Genomic DNA, 20107 nt, shown 5'->3' on the forward strand with positions numbered 1-20107 from the left:
TGTCATTGTAACATCTTCACATCACCCGTTTCTTTTTCGTTTCGTTTTTGAAATACATGACAGTTTTGCACACTCCTCCTCGCAGATATCGCACACTTGTGCTGCGTATCCCTCGTATGATTTCACGGCGAAGCGATCTGCAATGTACGCATAGTAGACAGTCGTGAGTTCATAGATTTTGTATCGATGCATACCTGGGTTGTGGTAATCGTAAACAGCAACATTGGCTGGACGATTGTTAGCAACCTTGAGTCTTCGGTAGGCTGTGACTCGAAAACAACTATTTTCGGGACCCAAGCTGTCATAGTAGACATTAATCGATGTGGCACCATATCGTAGTTCAGTTTTCTGAAACAAATTACATTGTAACTGGTTTGTTGAGGAGCGTAGCTGAATTTTTTCTTACCTGTATTCGGCGATTGGGAGATAAATCTTGAACGCTGTCTTCATCGGCAACGAGACCGCTCGGGAAGGACACCTCAACCATAGCCGTGTTTGAGCGTTGATAAGCTTCTTGTGGAATATATTTAGCGCACACGCGTAGATATTGTACGTGATATGTGGTATTCTTCAGCACGTTCACGATCAATTTAAAGCTCGGTTTGGCACGTTCAATGTTCATGTGATATCGGCAAGCAACCTGGAAAACACCATATCCCTTTCCTTCCACTTTCACCCGGACCTGCCGAATGTTGCTAGGTAAATCTACTTCTTGAATGGCGTGCGCAATCGTCTTATTGACGTTGAAGGTATATTTTTTTGCCGGTTTATGCCAAACAGTTATTCGATAGTTGTTTTTCTGTGACGTCGTTGTTGCAGCAAATTTCGCCAAAGCTTTCAGTCCTATAAATGTATTCTGTGTGCCCGAGTAACCTCCCCGACTGTAACGATTCTGGCATAACCATTGTACAAGTGATGTTGTCCCACTAACTATTCCTTGTTCAAGAAGGGACAGAATCGCATATCCAGCTACCTCAACAGCAAATGGATGACCAGCCCAATATCGACCAACGCCCTCCATAAATTCTGAGTTTTCTAAGAGCTTATCTAATGAACGCTTCGCCTTCGGATGTTTCGCCAAGGAGAAGGCGTACGTTATCAGAGCTAAATCATACACATCGTCTTTTTGATGGAATTTGCGCGACAAAAATCTCGTGGCTCTCCGAACGGTTGAGTTGTGCATGCTTGCAATTTCTGCATCTTCCAGAAGTGCGATTAGAACATAAGATGTGAGCGCAATGCTATTATTCCGCAATCCTCCCTGAATATCTGGATGTGACATCTGTCCTACCTCTTCGAATCGTCCATCAGAGCTCTGAACATCTGCCAACCAGTGAAACGCGGCGCTAATAATCGATTCATCTATGACGATATATTTTGACGCCAGTTTGAACGATTTGGCGACGAAGGCAGTTAAAAATGTACTTCCTTGTAAGTTTCGGCGACCCCATAAACTGAAGGAACCATCGGAACGTTTATATTTCAGCTGATTCTGATAACCAACTTGCAGACTATTGATTGCTTTGGATTTCACATCGTTTGCAATCGTGCCAGTTTCGGACAAGTAGTCCAATACAACAATGCTAGTAACGAAACTCACCATATTTGATTCACCATTACCTGTCGGTAAACGAATGAGTGATTCAAGATTGTTTACGGCCGTACCCAGAAAATTTCCTGCGACAGAACAGAAAAATTTTAATTTTGTGAATCCCTCTATTGCATAGCAATAACCCACCATCGACTGTGAATTTCGTGGATAGAGAACCTTCTTCTATCCCTCTCGGGATATCGAGATCTATTGTGAACTTCTGTGTGCCGACTATGTTGAGTTCGATAACTCTTGCCTCGTTTTTCTCGTATAAATGGTTCTCGGGAGTCACTCGCAAAATATGCTCCACCGCATCCGATGCTAATAAACTTTTAGCCTGGGCTTTGATCGCGATATCTCCCAATTTTTTAGCCTTGATCATGAACGTAACGGACCTCCCGACGTCTGTCGGTACAGTAATTCTTTTTTTCAGATTTCCAATTATTTTGCCGCCTAATACCCCTACGAATTCAATTTCACCCCTTTTGCTAGATAATGTTACGTTAGCTGAAATGGTTTCCTCGTGATGATTATACACCGTTACGTGAACGAGCGTTATCTCATTGCGTTTCACTGAATACGGCTGTTGGACAATAATGTAAAATGGTTGTATTACGACTAAATTTTGGGGTTTATCCACAAATCCGAGACCCAGCGATGGACTGAGCGCAAAACCTGAAACTTGCCAGGACGTTATCGTGTCCGGGACGGTGTCATTGACGGTCGTTTTCCGGGCATTCAGAGTAAAATTCTTCCACAGCCAAGAATCGGGGAATTCGGTTCTGATGAGAACCGGCTTTTCAAGTTGTCGATAGGGTTCGGAAAAGAATTTAGCACGACCCATTGGACCTGTACGCAACATTGCTGAGAAGAAATAATATATTTCCATACATTCAGCAATTGTATCATTTAAAATACATATTTTACTTACGTGTATCCGTCTGACTGGTCGATAATAAAAATAAACCTGTTGACTGTTGGTTAGCAATCATTAATAAGTATAAATTTTCATGCGTTCGCTAAATGCTTACTGCGAATGAATTTATGTCATTGTTTCCGGTATAGTCGTAAAGAGCCAGATCCTTGAGTACTTCGTTTTTGTCAAAAGCATTTGCATTATTTCCCAGGAGAAGAACACTTTGATCGATTGCTTGTGTACCGAAATATGAGTCCTCGGCTGCCGCCACGTTGACATAGATGTCTTGTCCTGGTTGGTATTCTTCGCTGTCCAGTGCCATCATCACCTGTTAATAGCATGCGATAGTGTTATTTACTTACTGTCATGATATCTATCCAAAAACGGAATTTATATAGAAATCATGGCAGCTTCAGCTCCCGTAAGCTTCAAAAGACATCGAAGATTCAAAGAGTTGTGAGATCAGATTTGTCTTTCTCTCAGACTGAATGTCGGCTTGGAATTGTACCCAAATAAATCCTAAACGATGCCAGCCAACAGTAATTGAACCAAGGTCGGCCACGCTAACCACTTAACCCCTAGCGCCTTCACACCAACCTCAGCTTTCAAGAAAAAAAATATAGAAAAATATAGTGCCCTCTATCTGTAACAGAGTAAACAATAAAAAAACAAATACCATCAATAAATACGAATACAGAATCCTATTTTTACGCAAGTGTAATCTTTTTTTCAAAAAAGACTAGCTTATTTGTTTGATTTTCAAAAATCGATCATCTGAATCGGTACAGTGCTTCAAAAGTTATGAATTTAAAAAAAAATCATTTTTGGTTATTGTTCGAACCATCGGTTAACTTTGAAAAATCATAACTCAAAAACGAAAAAAAAACGCCTCTCTGATTTTGGAATAAGGTAAAAGATTTTGGTTTGTCCAGTCGAAAATATGATCATGGATTGTCCACTTTTTTGAATGCTCTAATTCAGCACACCTTTGTCAAATCAGGTATTCGAATGTTTCAAAACATACAAATAAAATTGTCGTTTTAATGATTTACAGTAGTTTTATAGTATATTTTTACGGAATCACATGTTTTAAAGCATTATAAAATACACCATCTGTTGGTGTCAATGCGCCCCTCATTCAAGCTAACTTTTATTCGATCACCAGATGATTATTTCACACGTATTCAGACCTTTTCTGGATTATAACACTTACAAATATTGTAAACGTCATTCCTGCATAGGGATTGCATTACCGTACCAAAAATTCAATAACCGGTTATTCGGTAAAGAAAATTTCATTACCGGTAAAACCGGTAAATCACCGGTAAAAACATACTTTAAAATACCCAATTTTCTTGAAGAAACGGCTATTATTTAGGATGATTAGTTTACAAAATTAGTTGGTGCTCCTTTGGCCGAGTGGTTAGCGTCATAACTAACATGCCGGATGTTCGGGTTCGATTCCCGTTCTGGTCGGGGGAATTTTTCGTCAAAGAAATTTCCTCCGACTTGCACTGTGATCACGCGTATTCTAGAGCTTGCCACTCTGAATTCATTCAAGGCGTGTTATTTGGCATAGAAATCTCAACTAAGTACTAATAAAAATGACGCAAGTAATACTACGTTGAGACGGCGAAGTTCCTCTAGGAACGTTAGTGCCATTGAAGAAGAAGAAGAAGTTTACAAAAAAAATTGTAATAGGTTGTATCTAGGACATGACCGCAGCTTTCGACGTAGAACTACGGAATTATATTATTCAATCCACTTGTTTATCACTTTGCATATTATTTTAGAATCCATCGATATTTTTGTAATATCTTTCTAGCTATTTAATTTTTTATTACTTCAGTAGACCCGAAAAAGTCGAGTAGAGTCGAAAGCTATCAGCACTTCTCGTTTTTTTGGTTCAACTCGCATCAGACTTTGTCTTTGTTTGGATACTCTTCCATATCCGCACTAGCACAAAAAATTCTCGTATGCTGCTCTTCTTTGTCGTAGCCAGTCTTCCATGTTTCACAAAAAACACTGCGTCCGGAATAATCATGTCCACGCTGCTGCTCACAGTTTTGTGTTTGAGTAGAAACATGATTTTTTCGTACCTATGTTAGAAAATGTGACATGTTTGTATTCGTGGTATGTTTGGACATACGATGTTTAATCCCAATGTCTCACATGATGTTCGAACATGGTGTACAGTTTCTCTTGCATTTTCACCCCAAGCACCGGCAGTGCGTAGAGTAGAAGAAGCGAATCGGACACAACACCACCACCACTCAACGCGTGGTTTGTTGGTATGTTGACATGGAAAAAATTGCTTTCCTTTCATGACAATGGGTGCTTCATCAAAAATATTGGGCAAATAAAATAAACCTCTTTTTCTGTTCTGAACAAAATAAACATCGATTGATATGAGAGTTTTTCACATTTGATATCATTATTTAGTGCACGCATCAATTTATATATTGAATTCATGTAACATTCGCTATTATTAGCTATTTGAACAAGTACTAAAATTGAATTATTCAGCAGTGACATGTTAGGCGTGACGCTAACCACTCGACCACGGGAGCAACAATTTTGGCTGGATCTTTGAATACAAATGGCCAATACTGCTTGTTCGCGACGATCGCGACCCGAGCTATAAAACGAGCGGAGAAGAGGAGAAGAAAGGATGATGCAATCGCATGCACACATAGCATATGTAGTGCAGTGTAAGTGTAGCTTTTAGTTTTTTCCTTCATTCAGTTTGTGATAACATCGAGAAATTAATGGTGTGTTTTAGCCGCTGAAATATCTCTGCTGGTTCTGCTGTGTGCCGCTGAAGGTTGCATCTAAAACTAATTTTTGGGTATTTATTTTTTGGTCAGCATTTGTACGACGTCGCCCGCTATGCAGTCGGCTCCCCAGACTTTAATTGTCAACATGCACGCAAAAAAAATAGAAAGCTTCTTTCTATTCAGAGAATGTTTTCTTTGAACGAAACCAAGGATTATTTAATCAGACTTGCAAAATGTGCATGAACGATCTATAAACTTTTACTTAGTCGCGGCAATACAAGAGCCAAAGGTTGTACCGCTCATGACAACTCTACACGAGCTGATGATTGCGCCGGCTAGTGATCATTCTATCCTGGATTCCTCGAGTCGAAAAAGACGCACCACGCTAGATATGAGGTGCAGACTAGGGGGTCGTTGCTGATTAACGGTCAGCTGCATCCCAATAGGAAGAGTCCCATGTCGGGCACACGTACAGAGCACTGAAGACTGCAACATCCCAATTATGAGAACACTTGTAATAAAGGGTGTGTCACATCAAATTGCATCACGGAAAAAACGCTGTAGAAATTCGCCCAGTAGACCGATCCTTTTGAAAATTTTAGACAGTAAAATAAAAACTATTAAACAACTTTTGGCATTTTCTTTTTATTCATACTTCGAGCCCAAGCCCGTATGCTCGCACCTTCCTCTTTACCCCGTCCATAAGGTTCTGTACAACGTCAGGTTGTAGTTTTTTTTGAACAGAAATCCATTTTCTCTTGAAGTCCGCCTCCGATTTGACAACTTTTGGGTTCTTCCGGAGGGCCTGCTTCATAATCGCCCAATATTTCTCTATTGGGCGCAGCTCCGGCGCGTTGGGCGGGTTCATTTCCTTTGGCACGAAGGTGACCCCGTTGGCTTCGTACCACTCCAACACGTCCTTTGAATAGTGGTACGAAGCGAGATCCGGCCAGAAGATGGTCGGGCCCTCGTGCTGCTTCAATAGTGGTAGTAAGCGCTTCTGTAGGCACTCCTTAAGATAAACCTGCCCGTTTACCGTGCCGGTCATCACGAAGGGGGCGCTCCGCTTTCCGCAAGAGCAGATCGCTTGCCACACCATGTACTTTTTGGCAAACTCGGATAATTTCTGCTTGCGAATCTCCTCCGGAACGCTGAATTTGTCCTCTGCGGAGAAGAACAACAGGCCCGGCAGCTGACGAAAGTCCGCTTTGACGTAGGTTTCGTCGTCCATTACCAGGCAATGCGGCTTCGTCAGCATTTCGGTGTAAAGCTTCCGGGCTCGCGTCCTGCCCACCATGTTTTGCCTTTCGTCGCGGTTAGGAGCCTTCTGAACCTTGTATGTACGCAGGCCCTCCCGCTGCTTGTTCCGCTGGACGAATGAACTTGACAAATTCAGCTTATTGGCGACATCCCGAACCGAACTTCTCGGATCACGTCTAAACTGCTTAACTACGCGCTTGTGATCTTTTTCACTGACGGAGCATCCATTTTTGCCGTTCTTCACCTTCCGGTCGATGGTTAGGTTCTCGAAGTATCGTTTTAGTACTCTGCTGACCGTGTATTGGACGATTCCCAGCATCTTACCGATGTCCGATGTGACAACTCCGGATTCTCGAAATGAGTGCGCAGGATTAATTCACGACGCTCTTTTTCGTTCGACGAAATTTTTCCAAATTTACGAAAAATTGACAGTGAAGCATGGCCAACGTGATCTATACACTCTTATCTGATTATAAGCGAAAGCTGAAGATATAATTCCTAAAAATTAAATTTCTACAGCGTTTTTTCCGTGATGCAATTTGATGTGACACACCCTTTACTAACTTCGAGCCAACCGCGAGTAATCGGTTACATATTACGAACATAGTTGTAAGCAAACATTGTCAAAATATTGAACTCCCGACCCCGCTAGGCTGACGCCATATGAGCCTTAATAAAAATATATATTTTGGTGCATGAACTTATAGCCTCTTAGTTCGTACATGGAATTTTCACATCGCGTGGACACGTGTAAGTGTTTTTCGGAAGACTGGTCGTAGCACACCTCGATACAGAGGGCTTCCTCTCCTTGTATCGAGCTGTGTGTTTATGTGTGTGAAATCAGCATTAGGCATGAATGATATCCGCTCGTTGTGTTGTGCTAACTCACTCGCATCTGTGTTTTCATTCTATTCTATTTTTGGTTTCCGTCTCTAGCCCTGAGAAGGGCCCTAGTGGAAAGAAACTCTATCTCATATTCCTCCTTCACCCGACAAGAAAACAATCCTCTCCCGCTGGATGCTATGCGGCAACCATGTTGCTTCGATGACCACCAAACGAGAAGTGGTGTGGCTTCTTCTTCTTCTTTGTTTTTAAGAGGCTTTAAACTTTGCAGTTCATTCGCCTCTAAGGTGTGGCTTCAAATCGCGGATGGCTTATTTAAACCAAATATGTTGAAAATTTAAACCAAATATGTTGAAAATGGGCAGAAACGAATGTATCAGTTGCTCGTTATTGACAGCTCTGTTCGGGAATGCACACAAATCGGCAGAACAAATGTATGGAAAAATGAGAATGCTTCCAGTTTTCATTAATTTAAACTGTTTAGGCATTAGTGGATTGTACTGTATAGTATATCAAACAAATCTTAGAGAATTTTCGATTCCATTGGTATGCAAAGTATCAGAATTTGTTCGCTGTGAAAATAGTTATTAACGTTCACTTTATCTCACAAAAACGTGACCTGTTTTCTGATTTGGCACCCTTCCTGAAAGACGTAGTTCTACGTCAAAAAAAAACATTTTGCAAGTTTTTGTTGGTTGAAGTAATACTTAAGGACACAGAGAATGTTAAGTCTGTCGTCTTCTAATCTAGATCGGATCTCATGTTGGATGATCATGGATGATCATGTTGGGCGTACAGTACGAAGAGTACCGAATACCATTGTCATGTATTTGCCTTTGATGTCCGCTGTACGAATACTCTTGTCCGAGGGTTTTCATCAATCCGTTTATAGACATTGAGCTTGGGCTGGACGTTGATACCTTTGATTGTTGCAATCGTCGTTCAAGTTTTTCCTTGATGCTCAACTGCAGGTTTCGCATCGTCCAGTGGTTTTTTCCTCCTGTTGTTCAGCTACTGAATCAATATCATCATCGTCAAATTTGATCAAGTCCGGAACAATTTAAAATGCCTGGTTGAACAATGCAGTCCGTGACGTTTGATAGAAGACGCCAAAGTCATAATTAATTGTGTTACGATCACGAGCAGAATAGTTATTCATATACGACGGGGGTGGTCTAACTTTTAGGCATTACGGATGACTAATTGTTCAAATGTTAGGCTGCGGTCTACCAACGTTGACTGTATCAAAAAGTCATTAGAAATTGAATGTTGTACAAGACGATAAAACAAAGTTTTAACTAGTGATGAAATGGATAGTGGTTTGGTCGGATACCGGATAACATATCCGGCCAGCCTCGAGCCTCAGCCCTTTATAAGTTTATACAAGACTAAGAGAAATGACAGGCGAATATGAGGCAAATGAAGCGATAAATGTTAGAAATAAATAAACACATTTTTAAATAATAATTATGAATGAATTTTGAATTTTTCGTTTTGAATAAATATCATATTTAATAGTGTATCAAGTTTTCTACACGGAATCTGGAACAGTTTTTTTCCTGACAATGATTTTATATCATAACTAGCTAACCCGGCAAACTTCGTCCTGCCCATTTACTTGATTAATTCTCGAGTAATGCAGAAATTTGTGTTTTATTTGTATGGCAGCCACCCCTAAGAGAGGGGGGAGGGGTATCTAACCACCATAGAAACATTCATTGCACCCTAAAGTTTCCATATGCCTAATTTGGTTTAATTTGCTTGATTAATTCTCGGGTAATGCAAAAATTTGTGTTTCATTTGTACGGCAGCCCCCTCTAAGAGAGGGGGAAGGAGTATCTTAACACCATAGAAACATTTATTGCATCCTAAAACCTCCACATGCCAAATTTGGTTTCATTTGCTTGATTAATTCTCGACTAATGCAGAAATTTGTGTTTCATTTGTATGGCAGCCCCCCCTTTGATTGGGGGAAGGACTGTCTAACCATCATAGAAACATTTATTGCACCCTAAAACTTTCACATGCCAACTTTGGTTTCGTTTGATTGATTAATTTCCGAGTAATGCAAAAAATTGTGTTTCATTTGTATGGCAGTCCCCTCTAAGAGAGGGGGAAGGAGTATTTTATCACCATAGAAACATTTATTGCATCCTAAAACCTCCACATGCCAAATTTGGTTTCATTTGCTTGATTAATTCTCGACTAATGCAGAAATTTGTGTTTCATTTGTATGGCAGCCCCCCCTTTGATTGGGGGAAGGACTGTCTAACCATCATAGAAACATTTATTGCACCCTAAAACTTTCACATGCCAACTTTGGTTTCGTTTGCTTGGTTAATTTCCGAGTAATGCAGAAATTTGTGTTTCATTTGTATGGCAGCCCCCCCTTAGAGAGGGGGGAGAGGTCTCGAAATATCACGAAAACCTTCCCCGGCCCCAAAAACCCCTACATACCAATTTTCATGTCGATCGGTTCAGTAGTTTCCGAGTCTATACGAATCAGACAAACAGACAGACATCACTCCATTTTTATATATATAGATATTGAGATTTTTGTAAGTTGTACTTACAGTTGTCTTCAGAGATGGTAATCTGAGAGGGGATACACTTACTTCACTACAAATCAAATCTAAATTATTAAGACCGGCGACGGTAGAAGTAGTTCGCTTTTATATATATTTTATTATAGCTTTTATATTTTCATTATAGCTTTCAAATATTCGAGGTAATTTTGCATGTTGTTGCATCAAAAAAGTATCTAGACAGACACAAGACTACCCAAAGAACACCGATTTCACTTCGGTGACCTGCTGGAAATTCATTACTTCATCATTATCATTATTCAACATAATTTACCACTGGTTAATTTTGAGTACTGTTATAAAGTTAATACTGTTAGGAGTTGATAATAATTAATATTTAATATATTATAAAATTATAACACATTGATAACATAATGACAATTCTGACATGTCAGTAACACCTTATTTACATGTGAAAATTTTTTTTTGTTTATTGTCTTATGATTTATCTTAAGTTAATGAGATTTTTTTTGTAATATCCTGTCACTATCCGATACCCGGCCGGGTAGCAAATATTGGCCGGAAAGCTACCGTTTTAACTTTCCTGTACTCGCGCGCAAAATCATAACTCGTATATTCGCGCACGGTCTCACAGACTGTAATTTTGTTATTGTGTTTTTCTAGGCGTGATAGTATTTAATTAAAGTAAAAAAATATATAATTAAATCTTCAAACTCCAGAAAATATTTTTTCTTCAACTTCATTCAGTTTCAATAGTCATTTAATTCAGCCTTTTCAGTATATAATTATTGATTCCCGGCCTGTAAGATCATATGCTCGACTACAAGATGGTTAATTGAAGGAAAAAAAGATCACACTAATAAAAACTCAATAATAAATTATTCTATAAAATAAAAATAATTATAGGTTACTAAATCATTGATAATCAATATTTTATTTTGTGTAAAATCTCATCAATTGATATCGTTGATTTTTTTAAGAAAATTGTCCCTCTGAAGATTCAAAACATTTATTTTCCAACGTGATTCTTATATTTCTCAATTACCGAGATGTATAAGAACTATCTATCAGAAATATTGACCCCTATTATGTAAATTAAATCGAACGGTCAATTGCATATTTTGAAAATAAGAGCATAATTCTATTATTCATAATTTAATATTTAATTTTAGATATTTCTAATTTCTCGTTCATCAATGTTGTTCTATTCATGAATATATTTCATGAAAGAAATCTGCATAATTAAATCACATTCACATAGTTCAAAAATCAAAATAACAATACTTCATTAAAACTCGCATTCGCAGTCTTCAAAATCGAAGTTTTCTCCAAAAATTTAGTTTCTATTGATTTTTGAAACCTTATATCGGATGTTTCCAGAATTTTCATTTGTTCATTTAACAAATAATATGCCTAAATAACTAACAATCTGAGAAAACATATTTAAACGAAAACTTTTAAGAAGAAATATCCAGATTTACATCTTAATCCATTGAGTTTGAATAATGTCACCATCCTAGACCAGGTGGCGGGCGCCTAGGAGTAGAGTAACACGGGGTGATTTGGTTATATGGGGTGATTTGGACCACCCCTTTATCTCAAAAATTACGGCTCAACTTGGATTTTTTATAATGTCATTTCCTTCTATTGTTGAATCGTGTGTATCTAAAGTAAAAAAACTTTGGTAAAACTTCACAAGTAGAGTGAAACGGTAGCATAAACACAGCAAGCACTTTGATCGTCAAAAAATGTGAGTTTTCCGATCGTGGTTTTAAGGCCAAGCCCTCATTAACGGCCAGGAAGGTTCTGCTGTGTGTTTGGTGGGATTGTCAAGGAATAATCTATTATGAGCTGCTTCCCTATGGCCAAACGCTCAATTCGGACCTGTACTGCCAACAACTGGACCGCTTGAAGGTAGCACTCGTGAAGAAGAGGCCATCTTTGATAAACAGAGGCCGCATTGTCTTCCATCAGGACAACGCCAGGCCACACACTTCTTTGGTGACGCGCCAGAAGCTCCGGGAGCTCGGATGGGAGGTTCTTTTGCATCCGCCGTATAGTCCGGACCTTGCACCAAGTGACTACCACCTGTTTTTGTCCATGGCGAACGAGCTAGGTAGTCAGAAGTCGGCAACAAAAGAGGCCTGTGAAAATTGGCTATCCGAGTTTTTTGCCAATAAGGAAGCGAGCTTCTATAACAGGGGTATTATGAAGTTGGCATCTCGTTGGGAACAAGTCATCGAACAAAACGGCGCATATTTGACTTGAAACAGATGATTGTAACTAATTTTATGAATAAATGAAAATTCAAAAAAAAAATACCGCAAGACTTTTTTGACAGCCTAATATTTGGTAGATTGAAGCTTCATATAATGATTATACATTATTTATTGAGAGAAAACAAGTGTAGCTCAGTATACAATGTGACATTTTTTATTTAGACCGTATTGGTTTGGAAATATTATGCGATTTGCTTAGGTGGTCCAAATTCCCCCCTTTTCCCCTATCTACGCGGGCGAACGGTAGACCGAGGACTACCTTTTAGCCATCCCTGATATACGGGAACAAATCTGCATATACGAAACGTCGTCCTGCAATCTATCCAATCGGGGCTTCGAACAGTTGCTTCGAAATTTCCTATGGTTGCTCCGATAGCTATTCTAGCATAAATTGCAATCTGACGTCAGCTTCATAAAGGGTGCATTTTTTCCGCAACAGCAGTTCAACAGCGACCAGAACTGGTTCGAGGGCACAATCCAATTTTCTTATCGCTGTCAGTTCTTCATCGCTGAGGCTTAATCTTGTGTTTCGTTTTCAGATCGAGCGGCGATTGTTTGAGCTGAAGTTCTTAGGTCGCAGGTCGGAAGTCATAGATCTCATTTATGGTTTGGCGTCTTATTTATGGTATTTGTTATTTATAACGTAAAAAAATTACCGAAATAACCGGTTATTGATTGTAAAATTACCGGTAATTCGGTAATGGAAAATGACCCGGTATTACCGATAAAACCGGTAATGGTAAAACCGGTTAACAATCCCTATTCCTGCACACCATTTGTATCAGATTTACATAGCTAAACCATTAAATTAACGCATTTTGATGAACTCAATTCTGATCATGAGTTGTTCAATTGAATAATGTTGTTTTGTCCACATGATTCCTATGGCAACCGCTTGGCGCGCTGCAGTTTGTTTATTGTGTCCTTCGCGAATAGCAGAAATAAAGCTTCTCTATGTTGAGTGTGTTAAGGTGAACACTTTTAAAATGCCCAAGAAAATGCAATATTCTGAAGAAAGCATAAATTATGAATGGATCAATATGATAACAGTAAACTCAAGCAATGATAAATGCAACATCTACTTGAGAATTCGAATGTTTTCATTCAAAAATTGGGATTTCTATAACCGGACAAACCATGATCATTTTTTGGACAAGCCATGATCAGAGGTGGCCAAACCATGATTATAATTCCTCTCTGAGGAAAATCGTTAAAAACATAAAAATTTGAATAATTTCAACGCCTCATGGTAGTATTAGCAACTAGAGACTTGGGGCTTTTCAACAAACCCAAGCTCTTATCGATTATATGGGATTTTCATGGAGAAAAATCGAGTTGCATTTACTAGTTGCATAAAAACACCCCAAATCGGACAAACCAAGATCATTTACCCTATGTTATGTTAGAAAAGAGGGAGGTCTGGGCCTAGAGACACGGTCGCATACTTGACGTAGGACTTGGAGGACAATTGCTTTTGAATTATGTTTCTATGACTGTTCAGAAATCCGTAAAAATAACTCATTCAATACTCAAAATGTTGATCCTGAAAAAACAGTTTGTTATATGAACTGAATTGAATAGTTGTAGTAGTAGAAGGAATCCGGAACCATTAATTGTTTCATACTTTCTACTCCCTACTTCTTGATATGATATCGCAAACTGATATGCGTGAGTATACCCTTTCGAACATCTCAATCGACAGCCACATTAGTTCTTTCATTGCAAAACTTTCGATATACTCAATATTGAACACGATATGGTTAGATAACAACCTTTCTAATAAAATCTCTATCAACGTTTAACCCTTTGAACCAGGCTCTCGTAGAAACTTAGGGGTATAAGAATGTCATTATCTTCCAACTCATCTCCTCTTGTTTGATTGTGATAAGTGCTTGTCATCGACAAATGTAGAATAATTCTTAACATGCATCGACTCACCTTGTCCGTCAGGAAAAAAGCATGTAAGAACGAATAAAGAATTCACACCATGTAGTAGAGATGGGCAAAGCAGTTCACTTTGTAAGCGGTTCAGTCACTAACCGTTTACCTAAGTGAACAAGTTCTTTTGAAACTTCCTTTCGCTCGTTCGTTCAGTGGTATCAATACCGGTCAATAACAACATTGAATGTTAGCTGGAACCTAACAAACACAGGTAGCTTCACAGCTATTCATGTCTTGGCATTGATATTGTTAGATTAGGTAGGATATTTTCTAATTTGGGTGGATTTTCTTAAATTACTGCTTCACAAACAATCCGGTAATGATTATCACAATAACAAATACACGCAATAGGCCAAATAATGAATTGAAAACAGCGAAAAAACACTTTCCAATTTGCTTTCCCGCTATTCCCGATTATTTGTTTACCAAATCCAAGAACTGTCTCCATTTTTGCCTGATTTTTTTCCTATAAACAGAAAGTACACATATGAATATTTTACATGATTTGAAAAAATATGCATTTAACTGGAAATTTACAGCTTTGAAAAACTCTTATTTATTTGCAATGATGAAATCAATCCTGATTTTGAATGTAAAATGAAGTATACTTTAACAAAATAAGTCTGGCGTTACATGCATTTTGAATGTGAATGACGATATTGTTTTCTTTTTTTGTTTTCTCCAACCGTTTTCGTTATATTCATCCGTTCCGTCCAATGAAATCTACCTTCCACGTGTTCAGTTCAGTTGCACTTCATTTGTTCCCAAACAGATCGCTCGCAATCAGTTCGTTCGGAATCAGTTCGTAAACCACCGTTCTTCAAAAATTAACGACCGTTCGTTCAACAATTCGACGAACTAGTTCTTTCATCAGGTTTGCCTATCTCTACCATGGAGACCAATCGCAGCGTAGAAAAAAATGCTTTCTTTATTTGTTAAATAATTGACCAATCCTACTTTTTTCCAAAATCCTTAATTTTTCGTAGTGGGTATTAGGATATTTTACATACATATTTTTATCTTGGTGTGTGTAGGTGTAGTGGGCAACAATATCGGAAAGAAATGAAAAATCGATTTTTCTTTGTATTTTTCTGGAATATTCTGGACTAACGAATTTTTTTGTTAACCAACTCAACAGCAAATCCAATTAACCTTATCAACCAGCTTTGATTTGGTTCCAAGAGCGTTCCTGTAGGACCTTTCTAAACAGAGATATTTCAGTTTGAATGAAAAATTACCCCTTCGTCTTTGATGATGAATAATTCAATAAACAACCATCGCACCGCAAATCAAAAGGCAGTTTTGAAAAATCCAATAAAGTCTGCAATGAATAACTTGTTCCTTAGACAAAAACAAAAATTCAAATTTTTTGCGTCGATTTCAAAAAACTGCCAAAACAGGATGTTTATAGTGCTTTACAAAATCCACTGTAATTCTACAAATATCGCAGTGGGTTGTAATGGGTAATTTTTCATTCAAACTGAAATATCTCTGTGTGAGAAGGTCCTACAGGAACGTTCTTGAAACCAAATAAAAGCTTTGCTTTTATTGGGATTTGCTTTTGAATTGGTTTGCAAAAAAATGTGTTTGCCCAAAAATTTTTTGAGAAAACAGAGTAAAATCAATTTTTCATTTCTTCCCGATATTGTTGCCTACTACACCTACACACACCAAGATAAAAATATGTACGTAAAATATTCAAATACCTGAAAGTTGTAGCTGCAAAATGATGTACACCCCATCAATATGCGTTTTATATTATTCACAAACTCGTCTCTTGTTTGAATATATTCCGTACCAGTATGTAATATAATAATAGTTTTAAGCTCATTTAATGTAATGCATGAGGATGCCAAAAAATGTGCCAATTTTTTTTGGGTGCGTAATGTAAGGTAAATGATGTTGGTTTGTCCAGACGAAAATACAGGGTTTTCCAACTTTCAATTCCGAAAGTAAATTGAAATAAACACACTTAGAATTCGAATTTCGATGAAACTTTTATTTCAAATTAAAGTTTGGTTTATGCTATTAGGTTTGAAGGTTTTGAAGACGAACTCTACGATCTGTCGAGAAATAAACGAGCTATAAGCGTTCTGAAAAACCAACAGTAAATTAACACAGGATTAAAGTCCTTTAAAATAAGAACAGAGCAGCAGGAAATACATAGCTCATCATGTTGCTCCTTAGTTATTTTTCTATACAATGCAGATGTAACGTCAGTCTATTTTCAACATCAGTTATCAACCAAAGAAAGCAGTTCTTGCTACCCAGAAAATTCGTTATTGCCATCCTGCATACAATGTGTTGTAATTTGAAGCCACTTTTAATTCGGAAACCATGTATGGGTTTGTGAAAACTGAATGATCAATTTAAAAAACCTCAACCACCAAAGTTAAATTCAAAAACAAGCATAAACAGAATAATTCAGTTCATATTATATGTCATATTATGTCACTTTAGAATGCATTGGTATTGTGAATAATTCTTCTTTGAATGGTTTAATGGCCCTAAAAAGCGCCGTGTTTTACGGTGGCTGATTTTGGCACCAAAGCAGTCTGTATAAACAAACTTTTTCCTTCTTCTACCTGCTGCCGTTTCGCGATTGCGTTTGCCACTCGCTGAAACTAGTTGTTGTCACCGAACCGAATGTGGTATGTTCTGTAGGTGGGTTTTCTTATTGTCGTGAGCAGCTTTGCAAGCCAACTCGAGCACTCCGGCGGCCGAAACTCTATAACCGCTGTTAGGTATACTGGTGCTCCGGCCTAGTTACCCTTGCGGAGCAATCAGTGAATGCGACCAACAGGGAACTGCAAAACTGCACGGTTCGAGTGGGACTTTGCCTTTCACTTAACTTGTCGTCCTTTGTCACGTCCACACGTCCACGTTGCTGCTTGTGTTGTTTTGTTGATGTGATGCGATGCGATGTGAAACAATGCCATACAACCACACTGATTTACGGTTTGAAAGAGAATGGTATATTTTTCAGCGGATCCGCGCGTTTTGTACTTTAGCGGTACACGCTCACAGGATAGAGACAAATCAGCAGACTCAGCCAAAGGGGCGAGTCCAACGAGACGAACGAATGAGCGTTAAAAGGCAGCGATGGCAAAAAAATACATTCATTACGATTTGTTCGCTCGTTGGATTCACATGCAGGTGTTTCTAACAAACACGAAGGCACCGAAAACTAGTGGAATAGTGAAAAAGCCGCCAAAAAGTTCGGCACGGCACAGAAGAATATCTCGGAAACCGACAAGAAGAAGGAGAAGGAAGCAAACGCTAAAAAGGGTCCTTTTCAGGGCCACAAAATCATCTTTAATCTAAAGAGTTTATTGTTTTGTTATCACTCGATATCCTCATCTTGTTCGGCTAAACCTTCCTGTTTAGCGAGAGCGTTTTCCACTCGCCACAGCTTTCACAGTTGGAAAATTTCTTCCCATCCAGCTTGGGACATGTTGGGTCATAATTTGGACCCCCATAGAGTTTACAAAAATGTCCAACTAAATATGTCGCATTGCAGGTCCGTCCAATTAGCTAATTATCGAACTAAATGTAAATTACTGTACTTTCAATCTGGAAGCAATTTAAGAATTGGTGAAAATTGAATAATCGAGTAAGTCCCCAACCATCAATAAGCTCAGCACAACTGCCAAATTCTCATACTCATCATATCCTGGCAAACAAATTATGAAAAAATCAATTTGTGTTTTATTATTATTTTGGATAATATTTTAGAATGCATTGAACTGTATTTCATAAACTCTTTTTTGAAAGGATGCGAAAATTCAGCATTTTGCTGCTGTTGTTCGTTCACCCAATCGACGTATGCCCGACGCATTCCATGGTCACCACGCTCTAATTTATGTACCAGTTGGACTTTATATGGATGTAGGTGCAAGTCCAAATGCAAAATTCGCCACAATGAAGTGTTTGACAAGCCCAATTGCTGAGCACGCCGTGGAATCGAAACATTCGGGTCATCCTCCACACTGGCAGCAACAGCAGCAATATTTTCGGCCGAACGCACATTACGATGATGCACAGGGTTCAAAATATCCGCTACGGATCCAGTTTATTCGAATTTACGCACTACATTAGCAATTGTGTGCTCTGTAGGCCGTCCATGACGACCAAAATCCGTCCGTAATGCTCGAAAAACATTTGCCGGTTTTTCATCATTTTTATAGTATAATTTAACAAAATTAACACGTTGTGCGATGCTAAAACGATCCATATTGTAAAATGGCAGACATTCAACTAACGATATGACGCTTCGGTTGACAGCTATATCAAACGGTTGTCAGCGCAGGGCTGTATACTTTCGGAAGCCCGAAATGGAAAACCCTGTATGACCATGGTTTATCCACTTTTTTGAATGCTCTTGCTCAGCACGCCTGTGTCAAATCGGGTATTCAAATGTTTCAAAACATATAAATAAAACTGTCTTTTCCATGATTTACAGTAGTTTTATAGGGTATTTTACGGATTTACAATGTTTCAAAGGATTATCTTTTAATCAACCATCAGATGATTATTTGGTAGAGTGCACCCGTGACCGAGTGGCTAGTGTCTCACATTATCATGCCGGGTGTTCGGGTTCGATTCCCGTTCCGGCCGGGGGATTTTTCGTTAGAAAAATTTCCTTCGACTTGCACTGTGGTCACGCGTATTCTAGAGCTTACCCCTCGGAATACATTCAAGGCGTGTTTATTTGGCTTAAGCAATCTCAACTAAGTATTTGTTCTAATCATGAGAAATGAAACATCTATTTGAAAATTCGAATGTTTTCATTCAAAAATGGTGATTTCTAAAACCGGACAAACCATGATCATTTTTTGGAAAAACCGTGATCAGAGGTTCGTTAAAAAACATAGAAATTTGAATAATTTGAACGCCTTATGGTGTTATTAGCAACTAGAGACCTGGGGCTTTTCAATAAACCTAAATTTTCATGAAAAAAAAACGATTTGCATTTACTAGTTGCGTGAAAACTCCCTAGATTGGACAAACCAAAATCATTTACCCTACACATTTTGTAGAAATTTTTCCATCCAAGAGAGTTGGGTCAGAATTGGTTGAAATTGAAAAAAATGAAAAAAAAAAGATCAATACTCACGTTGTTATTGAATGATTCAAAATGCAGATCGAGCTGATCGAACAGCACGAACTCGTCGTCATTATCGAACACTATAATCCGCGCCACAGGAGCCATCCGTGGGGTGAGTTTAATCTTGATGTTTATTCTTTTCTTATTCGAGACTGACAAATTTGTACTGCTGGCGATGATGCGCCCACGTGAAGTAATAATATAGGAGAAGTACTTCATACGTCTTGTGCAGCTCACACTGAATACAACATCTTTGTTGACGCGAATTCTGCAGAGTCAAAAAAAAGATTAGTAAGGTGAAAAAATAAGCAAGTGAGCTTACCTATATTTTGGGTTGATGGAAACTCGTATATAGTGTAGACTTTGAGACTTAGTTGCTTTTATAGTTTCTAGTATTCCATAGTTGATTGATTCATATTTCGCCTGACAAAAGTTTTGTAAAATAGAATTATACACAATCGATTGTTTCCAAAGAATTGTTAGTAATGCTTCATAAGAAGGTTTTGATTGACTTAACCAAATTATCACTTACCATAAGCGTCAACTCTGTGCAATCCCGTGGAGGATTCATGTAAAGCGATGTCGCGCCTTGCTTAGTGAGAGATTGCTTAAATGTGTCTGTACCATTGGCCTCCTCCCCACCATAATAAGCTGTTATTTCTAAACTTTTTGGGTTCACTGGAGTATCTCCATAATGGTCCTTTATCGAGAACTGCACTGCATATGGGACTCCGGGATGCAACGCTGGTAATGGTTTCACTACTGAAATTTTGTATGGATAGAGGAACACCGGTATAGTTTGAGTGATGTTCACCGTACGATCTGGAAGAATTTTTCATGTAGTCTG

At 38.5% G+C, this 20107-nt stretch overlaps 1 protein-coding gene across 1 annotated transcript in view; it reads right to left on the reverse strand.

Moving 5' to 3' along the window:
• Positions 1 to 20107, reverse strand: part of LOC129777119 (thioester-containing protein 1 allele R1-like) — a 23626-nt gene continuing 3519 nt past the window's right edge. The window contains exons 5-13 of the mRNA XM_055783192.1: positions 19793 to 20082; positions 19583 to 19683; positions 19270 to 19528; positions 2623 to 2835; positions 2523 to 2565; positions 1739 to 2455; positions 407 to 1677; positions 195 to 348; positions 1 to 137 (exon numbers count right to left, since the gene is read on the reverse strand). Coding sequence (XP_055639167.1) covers positions 22 to 137; positions 195 to 348; positions 407 to 1677; positions 1739 to 2455; positions 2523 to 2565; positions 2623 to 2835; positions 19270 to 19528; positions 19583 to 19683; positions 19793 to 20082 — 3164 coding nt within the window. The 3' untranslated portion in view covers positions 1 to 21. The remainder of the gene's footprint in view (positions 138 to 194; positions 349 to 406; positions 1678 to 1738; positions 2456 to 2522; positions 2566 to 2622; positions 2836 to 19269; positions 19529 to 19582; positions 19684 to 19792; positions 20083 to 20107) is intronic.

Source organism: Toxorhynchites rutilus, chromosome 3 (assembly GCF_029784135.1).
Source record: "Toxorhynchites rutilus septentrionalis strain SRP chromosome 3, ASM2978413v1, whole genome shotgun sequence".
Taxonomy (NCBI): Eukaryota; Metazoa; Arthropoda; class Insecta; order Diptera; family Culicidae; genus Toxorhynchites; species Toxorhynchites rutilus.